Source organism: Larimichthys crocea, chromosome VIII, assembly GCF_000972845.2.
Source record: "Larimichthys crocea isolate SSNF chromosome VIII, L_crocea_2.0, whole genome shotgun sequence".
Lineage (NCBI taxonomy): Eukaryota > Metazoa > Chordata > Actinopteri > Sciaenidae > Larimichthys > Larimichthys crocea.
The window spans coordinates 20,624,623-20,637,364 of record NC_040018.1 but is presented as its reverse complement, the minus strand read 5'-3'; the positions used below and the strand labels follow the sequence as shown (position 1 = coordinate 20,637,364).

Here is a 12,742-nt window from a genome sequence, read left to right as displayed (position 1 = left end):
AAAAGTGAATTTTAAAAAAAATGAAAGGAGCCTTAGTCCCTCAATGATTTCTTCAAATAATGTTGCTCTTTTACCAGGTATATTCAGCATAATGGTATAGCCATAGAAAACAAAATGAGACATAAAAATGTTAGTACCCAAATTTTAAGTAATTTAAATATTTCCCAAATTTTCAAAGACATATTGTTGACATGTCTTATTGCAAGAATGCAGCTGAGATCAAAATAGCAATGTGGAGAAAATTTTGAGTTTGTGGTTGTGCTGTCTGGACTTCACAACACAATCAATAAAACTAGGTCTAGTAGAAGTGCCAGAATTTATAGAGCTTAAAAAAATCAGTTTTCCATGGCGGTGTGTCCTTATTTTGTCTTGTGTGTGTGTTGTTGTTTTTTTAGGACACAAAGAAACTGCTTGGGGAAATGTGCTTCATAATGAATGACCAGAGTCTACGCTAATGTATAACTCTGACAACTTCCTTATAGAATCATTGGACATTTGTGTTTTTAGATTTATAACAAAACTGAAATGTTACAATGATTTTTCCTCCCTCATTATTTTAACGCAGTGACCTCATAATGAATGACAAAGATGTGTAATGTGTCAAACTATAAGCACCCATTTATTGTACAGGTTGTTAGGCTAAATGTAAGTGCATTTCTCCAATGGTTGCTGTTGCTTTGATTATGACAAATAAGCATTTTACAATAAAGAACTTTAAGGAAATAACAATCTTCCCACCATCCAAAATGCTACTGATTTACTACCTTTGTAAGTAGCCAACTAGCAAACCAATAAGCAAAATTTCATTATATTATTCATCCACTATCCTTACCACACAGAAAAAAAAACGCCAGACACAATATTATTTATCTATGGTTAAAAGGATTACAAGAAGAAACCGATGTCTAGGTATCTGAGAACATCTGCTTGAAATGATATGTCAGGGTGGACATACTCACTACATACTGTGCATCATCGTAACATTCCTAAAAAGACCTTAAAAAGTTAAGGCCAGAGGGTACAGATGCTTGGTTCTGTGCCATTTCAGTTCAGCTATTTCTGCTGGTTAAAACCGAACAATCTCATTCGAAACTGGGTTGATTTATGGTGCATCTCAGACTACGGCTAAAAATAAAAGGAAGGACAAAAAAGCCTCCTGACGATCCCTCAGTGTAACACAGTTCCAAAGATTGCAGCTGGATTAAGCTGTTATGCTGGTGAGTGGGTTGGCCCACGCTGCCCTGAGCACTTTCACAGGCTACGGAAATAGAGGAAAATATCGCATCTCTTTGTAATCAGATCACATTATTAATTTGTAGAGCTCATTATGCCTTACGTGTATCTGTACTCTGGGTAAGAAATTTGCATCGGATCCACACCTGGTAAAAGAGACAGTCAGTCTGAGGGCCGATTGGAGAGCAAGCTGTCCCTCTGCATACAGTATGCTTTGACACAATGAAATGATGTAGCTATTCTTGGAGGCTGCTTGTGCACTTCGATGGATGCCATTTTTCACACCATTAACTACAGCCTACTGGTTTTATTCACAGCACAGAGATAGGCCAAAACAATCCTAAACACGCCCACGAACGAGCACAATTGCAACAATTGATCTAAGCTGTTCCACCCAGTCTGTCGCAATTCTGTACAGCAGGAGAAACCATTATCTCCATCCACCCTTCATCTCTCTCTCTCTCTCTTTCTCTCTCTTTCTCTTTCTCTCTCTCTCTCTCTCTCTCTCCCTTATTCTTTTACATATTCTATCTTTCTTTGCTCTGACTTTAACTCACATTTGTATCCTATTGAACTCTATCCCTGCCTATGGACAAGCAAAAGGGTTTTGTGGCTGGATCTCAAAGTACAAACATGCATGGTAAAAATTTGTATTCCTTCATCTGTAACTAGCCCACAGTAGGCGTGTTAGTTGATATAAATCAATGAGCATTGTGAGCACAATTTTTGGAGTGTTTACCTCAGCAGAGGTCTAACCTAAAGCCCTCATTACAGTCTATGCTGAGTGCAGGGTTCGTGGAGAGAGGCAGAGCTCAAAGGGCCAGCTAATCCAGTGGGTCTTACAGGCATGATGGGCGAGTCAATATGCTGGGCCTGCATCCTAAAGAAGCTCGAGCTCCACAGCAGAGCTAGGTAAAAGAGGCTCAGGGGAATGCTTTGCGTGGTGCAGTTTTATTCTCTCCACAGCTGTCAAGGTTAGATGCCGCTAAAGTCTTAACCCGTTGTTTACCGCAACTCCCTGCCTTCCTTGACTCTGCTCTTCTTTCAGGCTTGAATACTGCATATTTTATAATATCAGGCTCAAGGAATTAAATATTATTCTGATGTCACTACCATTGCAAGCTAGTCATAATAGAAACATCTACTAAATGCAAGTATAGACTTTGTACTAGCAAACATGAGCCTGACTATGGCCAGGTCCAAATCTATTTAACATCAGTTCAATCAAGAGACGATGTGAGGTTTTGCTTCAAATCCCGAAGCGGTATTTCGTCAGCCCTGGGAATAATTGAGCCTCTGATTCATTCCAAGAATGGACAAATTTATGTGGAGCTCAGCTCAAGGCAGCAACACAGGTGTGGAGATGGCAGGGTGTTTTGTGTTCAGCGAAGAATAGATAAGGCTTGAGGTACCTTGTTCTTGTTGTTTTCCTGAGCAAAGAGAACTCCGCTGGAGGCACGTCACCAAGTTTAATTTAGGAATTTAATTTCCACACACAAAAGAGGTCAGGCAAGGAGGAACAAATTGACAGATACAGCAGGCGGGTACTTGTCATTTCGTCCAAATGACTTTTAATGAGACGAAACCCTTTAGCCCAGGTATGTCAGGTTGAAGGCTACTTTCCACTGTGTGTGGTTAAGCATTCATTGCGTTGCTCGCTTTGTGTTGGTAGTCTGTAAGGACAGCTGGTCAGCCTGTTCACAGATTGGAGACTGGGCCAAACCCTGTCTTAATCTGAAGTAAATGGATTCTTTGATGGAGAAACGGCTTCACTATCCTCAATGGAGATCACTGGGCTGTGGTCAACTGGGCAGTAAACCCACAACATTGGCGGCCAAGTTAAAATGGCTGCTTTGTGGGAAAAGATCCACCAGGACACAGCTTTGTGACTGATTGTAATTTCTGACTGTAGGCATTAATTTGGACAAACAGAAATAACCACAATGTCCTGCCAGGGTGATGTGATAATCAGCCATATCGAGTCATCATTAATGGATGGATTAAAATGGGTTTTTGTTTCCGAAGTAATTACTTAAGCATGTTGACACATGTGCTGTAGAAGCACAAGTGAAATGTACTTGTTTTCCCCCATATTTTCCCAAATCGGTAGCTTTGAAGACAGAACTTTTTTTTGGCCTTTAATGATAGTACAGCTGAAGATAGACAGAAAGCAGAGAGAGAGGGAGTGACACGCAGTAAATGGCCGTCCGATGCGGGATTCGAACCGGGGACAGCTGCAGCGACTGTAGCCTCCACACACGGGGCGGCCGCTTAACCCACTACGCTACCGATCGCCCCAAGATAGAACTTAATTAAATTTATTAAGATTTAACATAAGTATCCCACGGGATCATGAAATCTCCTAATATCTTTACCACGGCCCTTTTAGTTTCCCAAAATATTCCCTATAAATAGGATAAAGAATTTCATGGAATAAGAATGTCCACCAATAGCCTTTATATTGTTCTACCCCCTAAGTGAAAGTGCTAGTGATTACTGGAACCCCCTCATGGTTGAATGTTGAAGGATTCTTGCTAGGCAGTTTTCTGCTCCCTGCCCTGCTCAGCAGCATCAGCAGGGGGAAACACAGAGTGAGGAGAGGATATGGCCCCTGCAGAAAAAAATAGCTCTTTGATTTTAGTTTTGGTCTCCCTTGGGCTGCCTCTGGGTTTGGAACAGATTTGGTTCAGTGCTGAGTGCAGCAGCTTCAGCAGAGAGAGGGACAGTGGTTTCCCCTTCCCCCGCTTCAACGTTGATGTGTCATAACTGGTTTCAGTCTGGATAGAGAGATGCCGTTGGCTGGCTTGCTGGCTCGCTGATCTGAGGACCAGCTGTTTGGATACTTCACCCACCATATCAAGCTTTAACAATGTAGCATTTAAGCATAACTCATAGATGAAACACACTACACTAGGTTTTCTGATCAAATTATTCAAAAAGCAGTTTTCTTTAACAGACTCGATTGTAGCACAAAAGCCTTGATTTGACAGCCAGGCCAATGGGATCACACATCTGGTACTGGCTGATGAATAGAAATTGAATAGACCACCCCTATTTGTGCCACTGTGTCTGCCATGGTGCCCACGGATGACTGTAACTCTGAATGAGATGTGCTTGTGCGCATTTTGTGGTGGGCTAAGCTTGTCAAACACAAAGTTGACTATTCTACAACATCCTTTGTATAGTTCTAAAACTGCATGGTGGCCAGCGTCATTACTAAAGTTGTTATTAAGGACTTAATTCCTAAAAAGCTGACATTTGGAGGATGCAGTTTTTACCTGACACTGGTGGTTTCTTGCCTCTCTCCTCTGACTTCAGGCCTGTAGCTGAGTGGAAAAAGTATGCCGGTCGCATTATGATGAGGCTGACTGATGGAGGCTAGTGTCCTGGACGTGGTGTACTGTGCTACAGATAATTGCTCTTTGTCCATTCACTCTTCTCATTTAGAGCTTTAATTCTACGAGTCCTGATTGCCTTCCTGTGTTCATTTGTCTTGAGCCCTGCACAGACGTGCAGCATCGTCTGCTCATGGTACAATTCTGCATAATAACTGCAACCACATAATAACAGTCCATCATTCCTGTTTGGTTCCATATAAAGATGTGTAGCTCACTGCCATTGCCCTTCCCCCTACTCCATGCCACTGCCTCTTCTTCCTGGTTGAGATTTTTTAATTTTTTTTATTTACCCATCTGTATCTCTAATAACCAACATTTTTTTAAATTAAATTCAGTAGTTTTAGCAAATGGAGCAATTCCACATCAAACGTTCAGACTGTGCTTTGCATTCTGTTTGGTGACATTTCTTCCCCTGTTTATCCTCAGACTTCTAAATTCAAGGTTGACCTGATACCTAAATGAATTATTTCCTCTAGAGTTGCCACTCCTGCCAGTATTATTATTACAAATGGTGTAGTTTATCAGTACGTTACCTTCCGATGTCCTTCTTTTAGATCCTTCTCATTTTACCTGTCATGCATCCTGTAATGGGATTCACAAGTAAGACAGGCTGCATTTGACTGTAATAGGCCTTTGAAGGGCGCAATCTTGAAAAACTGTGCATGCTCTTGTGTAGCATTTATCTTTGACATGTAAAGAGGATTTACTCTGCGAGACTGCACTGTAGCGTGTACGAACAATTGTGATGGTTTACATAGTTAAATCAAATTAAATCAAAATGATCTCTCTCATGAAACGGCTTTATGTACACTAATGGTATATAGCTTTCTTCCGTGTAATAAAATGCACAGCATAGAGACAGCTTATGATGGAATGTTTTCATCTGTTAGCTTTGATGTAGGTAACCACATGGCATGGTTTGCTAAATGTCTGTAGATTTTAATCCATACTAGACCATGTTATTGGCTTTTATGGTAAAACACAAAACCAGCATTAATGTAGTCGAGGACCAGAGTAATAGGATGGATAAAACTACTGTATTGTGTGAAGATTGGACTAAAAGAGCACAGGCCTTACATACTTAAATGGAAATTTCCTTGGTATTGCTTTTTAATTTAACATTCATTATTGCTCATTTATCAGGTTCCCTCAAAATGGCTGTTTCCTGAGTGCTAAAATTCCAATAGAAATAAGCATACAGAATATGAGACAATTGAAGGCCAGGTTTTGTTATGGTGCTGTCCACAGTGTTTTAATATTACAAATTTCTGAGTGCCATACATTTGCCACACAGGAAGCAATCCCCATTTACACGACAGTGATTAAAGTTTAATGGTACCTACACTGCAGAGTTCGATTAGACTGCACTTAGTGTTGTTTCTAATTCCAAACTCTCTGGTAGAAATTGTGAACCTGTTTTTGCCAGTATTTAAGATGTAAGGTTGGCACGTTCTCCAGGGAAGGGATGATGAGGATGATGAATTCTGGCAGACAAGAAAGTAAGACCCATTGGGTGACCCCTTTTTAAGACTTCTGTGCCTTTATGAGGAAAACAAGCCACTTTAGAGTGGAATCGGTGGACGTGAATGTCTTTCTTAAAGGACAATTCTGTTTACTTTTATCCTTCATTGAATTTGTCTACTTTATACCATCATGTTGACTGTGTTCAGATTTTAGTGGTTATTGGTCCTTGCTAATATCAGTTGTCTAACACCACATTGAGCTGAAGTCATTTGGGATGTATAATTATTATGTTTGATAGATCCCAAATCTGAAACAGCACCTCTAGTTGCCTTCTCCCAGACTTCTCACAATCCAAGCCAAGTGTTGGCAAATCGGTCTATAAAATGTATTCAAATATTGTTCTGTGTCACCTACTTTTGTGGATGTGAGATTCCCCTTGGGCCTTGTTATTTTTTTTCCTTTGGGCATGATATATTTATTCAATTAAAAACTAAAACTTTGTAAATCATGATTTAAAATTTAGTAAAGTATTATTTCTGCTAAAAAACTAACCTAATGGTTTATGCATAAGGTAATGGACAAATGGCCAATTCTATTGCCGTGTGACTAATAAAAGGGGTTGAAATTAGGTGTTTTTGGATTCAGCTTTTGTCAAATGGGCACAGCTACACTGTACGTATGTGATCTTGAGGTATGAAAACAATACTGTGAAGCAACTATAGTAACAGACCAGTAACTTCTTCATTTCTGGGCAGCTACGTGCTTTGGAGTGTCAGATTTAACTCCTCAGAGCACTGCAGTATCTCCAGTTCCCCAAAGACCTTGTGGGTGATAATCAGTCATTACTGCTCCTGCTCTACTGAGTTATTTATTTCACACCATACACACGGCAATTCATCATTTATTTATGTGACAGTTGTTATCTATTATGTTGTTCCTTTCATGTGGCCAAGAATGAGAGATTTTATGGAACATTAGGCTTTCATGCATCTGATGGCGCTACACTGATTCTGCTTCTTCATCTCCCTTTAATACAGCCTGCAATCTCGCAGGTCAGTTAATTGCAGGATATTGATACTAGCATTATGACCTGCCACAGCAGCTAATATGATTCCTTAGCCATTTCAATATGTGGGATTATACTCTCCCAATAAAAAATGACATTTGAGCCACTGTGCAGAGCCCTCTCTAATGGGGTCTGGGATAAGAATGGTAATATGCGTTGGAGCTGGCAGAGGCACAGGCCATGTTTTTGTTTATAAATAGCTCCAGCCAGCATTATTCCACTTGCTGTTGTCCCATAATCATCAATCACTCCCGCGCGCAGGCCGGCTTCTCCTGCTCACCAGAGAGAAGGCGCACAGTGAGCTGTGCCCTTGCACCTCCAACTGTGCAAGTACATAAAGTAGCTTGGTGAGTGGGACAGAGCTGGGAGTTAGGGAGAAGTGGGGATGATGTCACAAGGGGGGTAAGGTTTGTGTGTGGTGATGGAGTGAGTTATGGCAGCTTCAACGTGGCTGCTCAAAATCCTCCTCCTCCTCCTTCAGGTCATTACATGCACTAACATCCACCATTTCGCTTCTTCAACACGTTTCGAAACACACACACATGCACTCCCTCTGCAGCCCTGATCAGAAGCAGGTGGGAGGTTAATCATGTGATGTGCTTGGGGGATGTGGGACGGGTCAGAAACAACTGTTTGCTCAGGTTTCATTTGTCTCTGTCTCTCTATCTGCCTTCATCTCTTTCTTTGGAGGAGCTTTGTAAGAAGAGCTTGCGGCTCTCAGGACACTACATGGGGAGGATCCCGAAGAGATGATGAGGGCCATTTTGTACTCTTAGATACATGAACGGATGTACTCTTGATTGTTAGCTGTCACACATGCATTTTTTAGTTTGTACATTTGTAGATGCATATAAGAACACGCAAACACGCAAACACACACACACACACACACACACACACACACTCACGCACACAGACAGGTATCTTTCTTTGTTGATCCTTGTTCAGGCTGTGTACTGTACATACACACACAAACATCCCAGTGTTACCATGGCAGTTGCAAAAATACAGTAGGAATCCAGCTGATACTTAACAAAATGGTTATATAACTATTGCGGCGCTAAGTCTTGTATCTTATCTAAGCCTGCCTCTGTGTTTTCTTTCAGCCTTGCTTTGCTGCTTTTCAACAGCTCTTCACATCTACTGTACCTCCCACAAGACACAACTGAACACATGAAGGACATTTGTACTTGGCGATAAGCAATTGTTTGATTGGAAAAGGAAGACAGCCTTGCTGCGGTTGTAATCAACAATATCCTTCTGCTACAAACCCCCCCCCAAAAAAAAGTGAGATCTCATCACTTTCAAATCTTAATCAAAATCTCCACACTGCAAAAGGAATTTTACACTTAATTAAATGCAGCCTGCTTGAGTAGCACACCCACCCGGCACCCATATTCTCTCTGTCTCTTCCTCCCCTGTTCCTCTCTAAAGCCCCCCAAAATTCTGTTATGTATAAGCTGAACCTCACCTCCCGGAGTTCCTTGGCCACATCCTTGAGCTCTATGAGGATACCTTCCAGCTGGTTGATCACCATCTTCATGTGGCTGCGGATGCGTTCTCTCGGGCTGGGGGTCTCAGAGGTGTCCCGGGCCGGAGCTCTGCTGAGGGACATCCTTTACAGGGTGAAGTGGGGCCAGTGGCCAACAGGCTGAGGGCGTGGGGGAGCCGAGTCGGGGTCCATGTCTTTGGCTACAAGGAGCCTCAGTGCTACTGATCCGAACAGGGGCCCCGGCCACGCAGGGAGACCTCAACATCTTAAAAGCACCTGGGCAGCCAAAACACCTTGCCTCGCCCGCACACTCGGCACAGGGTCACACTCTGACATCCATGCCCTCTGGTAGACGCTTCCAAAAACAAAGAGAAAATGTGCATGGGACAAGTCAAACGCTGTAAATCCATGGAAAAGGAAGAGGCAAAATACATGGGCTAAAGCTGGTATGAAACTCTTACATAATCGTATTGAGCCAACTCATCTCATGTGTCAGTGTGTATGTTTGAAATTGTTCCCGAGGAGATACTATTTAAAACACCTGTCTATACAGGGAAAAGACCTTTTTTGTCTTCCGCTTGTCCTTAACAGTCCTTTTTACTTGTGATACACAGTGACATTATGGCAGGCTAACATACAAAAGTGAAAGCAGAAAAGGGGTTCGTATTAACTCTTTAATAGAGAAAGCTATCCAACATATATAGAAAAATAGAACTCCCAGCAGTGACTCAGTTTTCAAAATGATCGTGTTCTACATTATTGGCCAGTGGGGACGAGATTCGCCTTCTAAATATAGTCCCTCAGTGAGGGATACTGTCTTTTAAGAGAGAAAGGACAGATCCTGTTTGGGGAAAAAAAGGGATATTCCTCTGTGCAGTGTGGCGTTTCCTCCTTCAGTAAAAACAAAAAGATTGTCTGTAGAAACACACGTCAAAATAAACTTTGCTTCAGATCCATTCTTTTCTTTTTTGCAGATGACGACTTACTCATGTTGTCCTTCATTTCTCGTCCATGAAAGGGAGGAAGGTAGATGTGGGTCTTTTCACAAAAGCGTCCAATCTCCCCCCAAAGCAGAGCTTATTCCAGGTGGCGTGGGATCAGAATGAATTGATTTCCAAGCCAGCGGAACGTGACTTGTGATGAGAATTTGTGGAGGGATAACAAAAAAATCATGGTGCCAATGAGACACAGTTACAAAGGAGCTGGAGGGCAAAGGAGCACCTTCCCCTGGAATTTGGGTGGCAGCTTGATTTATGCAACAGTGCTATCAAAGTCGTCTTAGAAAACTGACCCACAGCAGTCCACAGGGGTGTGCCCAAAAAAACCAAGAGAGCAGAAAGAGAAAAGGATTCTCTTCTCTCCTTCAGTTGTTGCTAAGGGAACCCGGTCTGCCTCCTTGTGCTGTGATTGGATAATTATTTAACTTCTTATCCGTGTAGTGTATGTTTTCTCTGTGGACTTTTTTCAGAGAGGCAGAGAGCTCTTTGCCATCCAGCAGGACGGGATAAATCCTATGAATGCTTCCCAGAGGAGCCCCAGAGAATAAGCAGGGGGGAGAGCTTCTCGCCAAATCCAGGGCGATGCCACTGCCATTGGGTGCGCTGGCCAATCACACATGGCACCTGGACAGACGGGAGGGAAAGCAATCACTTATTCTCTCATGTCTCATCCCCTCTTTGTCTCCATTCACCCCTCTTTTCTCAGAATCATACCAGCATGAAAAGGAACAGAAATGAGAGTGAAGGAGCTTCAGAGGTGGACAGGAATTAACTGCGTTGACGATTTTTAGCTGCTGTTAAAATGCATCTCTTGCTCCAGCAGCAGCAGCACCTCACCTCCACACACACACACACACACACACACCAGAACACACACCTACTCACCTTTCCAGTGCATCACTTTGCTGTTGCTATGCCCAGAGCTCACTGTCCACGCACAGCAGGATCATTCAAGCTACTCACAACCTGCTGGTTCTTTAGCAGTCCCTCTGTCGCACACACTAACATCTTCTCTTCTCGCTGCCTTGCTGTTTTCTCTTTCTCTCATTCTCTTTCTGTCTCTCTCTCTCTCACTCTCACTCACACACACACTTGTCTTCCTCCCTCCCCTACTTACTGTCTTGACAGAGAAAGAAGCTTCTATCAGCAGGGTTATTTCACTCTGAGGCTGTGGCTCATCAGAGGAGGAGTAGAAGTGGAGGATGAAGCTGTGGAGGAGGAGGAGGAGGAGGAGGAGGAAGCAGGAGGCATGAGATGGGAACGATGAATGGTCCTGATAGCACTCTGAGAAGGGAGAGAGGAGGCTGAAAGATGACTAACAGCCAGAGTGGCGAGAGGAGCTCCCACTTCGGATTGTGACGCCGCCGCGGCCGCTACCATCACTCAGATAACTGTGCTGCCGAGAGCGCACCACCACCCCGTCATCCTCGTCAGCGTACGCATGCATCTGGAGGTGGCAGACAGAGCGGGCTGAGCTTCTGCTGTGATTCCTATGACAGCCTCTCCCTCTCTTGTCTATCTGCCTGTTTTCTCTCCTCCTCCCCCCCTCCCCCCTTTTCTGTCACTCCGTGCTCTTTTCCCTTCCTCCGTCCCCGTCTCTCTGCCCCTGCGCCCTCACTGTGTCCTCGCTGACTGCCGGATGAAGGGAAGCTGATGCCAGAGTTTATCGTGGGGCTCAGGCTCCTGCCAAGCACCACTCGGCTGTTCTGTTCAGCTCTGTGGAGGGAGGGGCCCGGTGCTTTAAAGGCACAGTGTAGCGCGCAGTCCCTCCTCTGCCTCGCTCCTCTCCTGTCCTTCTCCACACTCTCTCACTATCTGCTCTCACGCTGCCTATCTCGCCTTTGTCACAGTTCTATCGAGGGTGTTATCGCTCTCTTAAATCAAGATGAAGTCTTCCTCTGCCTCCAGCCAAGCAGTCTCTGGGGACAAGGGTGTCCAAAAAAAAAAAAAAAAAATCCCTGGCTGTTACATCATTAATATACAAAGCAGGTTGGTGTTTGATGACCTCATCTGACTGAGAGACAGAAATAGGGAGGGAGGGCCAGCATGACTTTTTCTCTCCCCCCGTCCTCTTCATCAGCAGTTTTTTTCTCCCCCCAACACAACAGCCGTGCATAACCCCACCAGAGGCAATTACCCTAATATGAAATTAGTTTTCTAAAGGAGATAATGTAACAGTACAGCAAATTCATAATGACAACTTCTTGAGCAATGCACGCCAGTTTCCAGAGGGTTCTGGCAGATAACTGTACTGAACAGCCAGAGGCACAGTGCAATCCTTAGCATAATTGTAAAGACAAATGCAGAGAATGTATTCAGGTTAGGTGGATCTTCCATGCAGATGAATTTGTTCTGGGGTCCACTGTGGTTTCTACTACTAGGATCACAGACGTTATGCTGATGCTGTAAGGCTAATTGGGGTGAATATTCTGCAGTATAATAAATTCTCTTTTGCATGTTTTCTTTGATTAATAAAAGATCGAGTTTGGCTTTTAAGAAATATAATAAAGAAATGCTTGATATTCTATGTTATCATTTTCTGAGTACACATTGTGTCATCTTAGGACCATCACATTTTTAATGTGTCGTCACATTCTGGAGCACATTGTGGCTCTATATGGAGTTTGGGGACTGCAATGGGATCTTGTGCCTTTCCTTTCATTTACACATGGCTGCTGCAGTGTTGCACAGACAAGATGCATCTCACAAACTGCTCCTTCCAAGAAACAGGTGTCCTTGAGCATGTTCCCTTTGTAGCTTCACTGCTTAGTCTCTCTGCACATATGGGAGGCTCCCTTCTTAAAACACAGCAACATGTTGCAGCACTTTTTTTTTTTTTTTGGCTGTCGTTTTCTTTTTCTTTTTTTGACATTGCAAAATACATTTTCTTGGATATTCATGGTCTATTTAATGGAGGTCTCTCTAAAAGATAGAATGTATACTAAATGACCTCCCAATGGAAGTGCCAAGGTGCACAGCACAGATAGCTCCATGTCAGTTATGCCTTCATTGGAAAAGAATTGGATTATTTCCCCCTGTAAAATATATTTTTTTTAATGCTAAGGTCATCCCGACTCGTGAGTTTTACTAG

General features: G+C 43.1%; 1 protein-coding gene across 2 annotated transcripts in view; it reads right to left on the bottom strand.

Moving 5' to 3' along the window:
* insyn1 (inhibitory synaptic factor 1) overlaps positions 1-11,570 on the bottom strand; it is a 47,103-nt gene extending 35,533 nt beyond the window's left edge. The window contains exons 1-3 of one of the 2 annotated variants that reach the window (XM_019278909.2): positions 10,769-11,570; positions 9,640-10,275; positions 8,633-9,008 (exon numbers count right to left, since the gene is read on the bottom strand). In XM_019278909.2, coding sequence (XP_019134454.1) covers positions 8,633-8,776 — 144 coding nt within the window. In that variant the 5' untranslated portion in view covers positions 8,777-9,008; positions 9,640-10,275; positions 10,769-11,570. Of the gene's footprint in view, positions 1-8,632; positions 10,276-10,536; positions 10,734-10,768 lie in introns of those variants that run through there. The other variant, XM_019278908.2, reaches the window with a different exon arrangement.
* Positions 11,571-12,742: the final 1,172 nt, after the last annotated feature.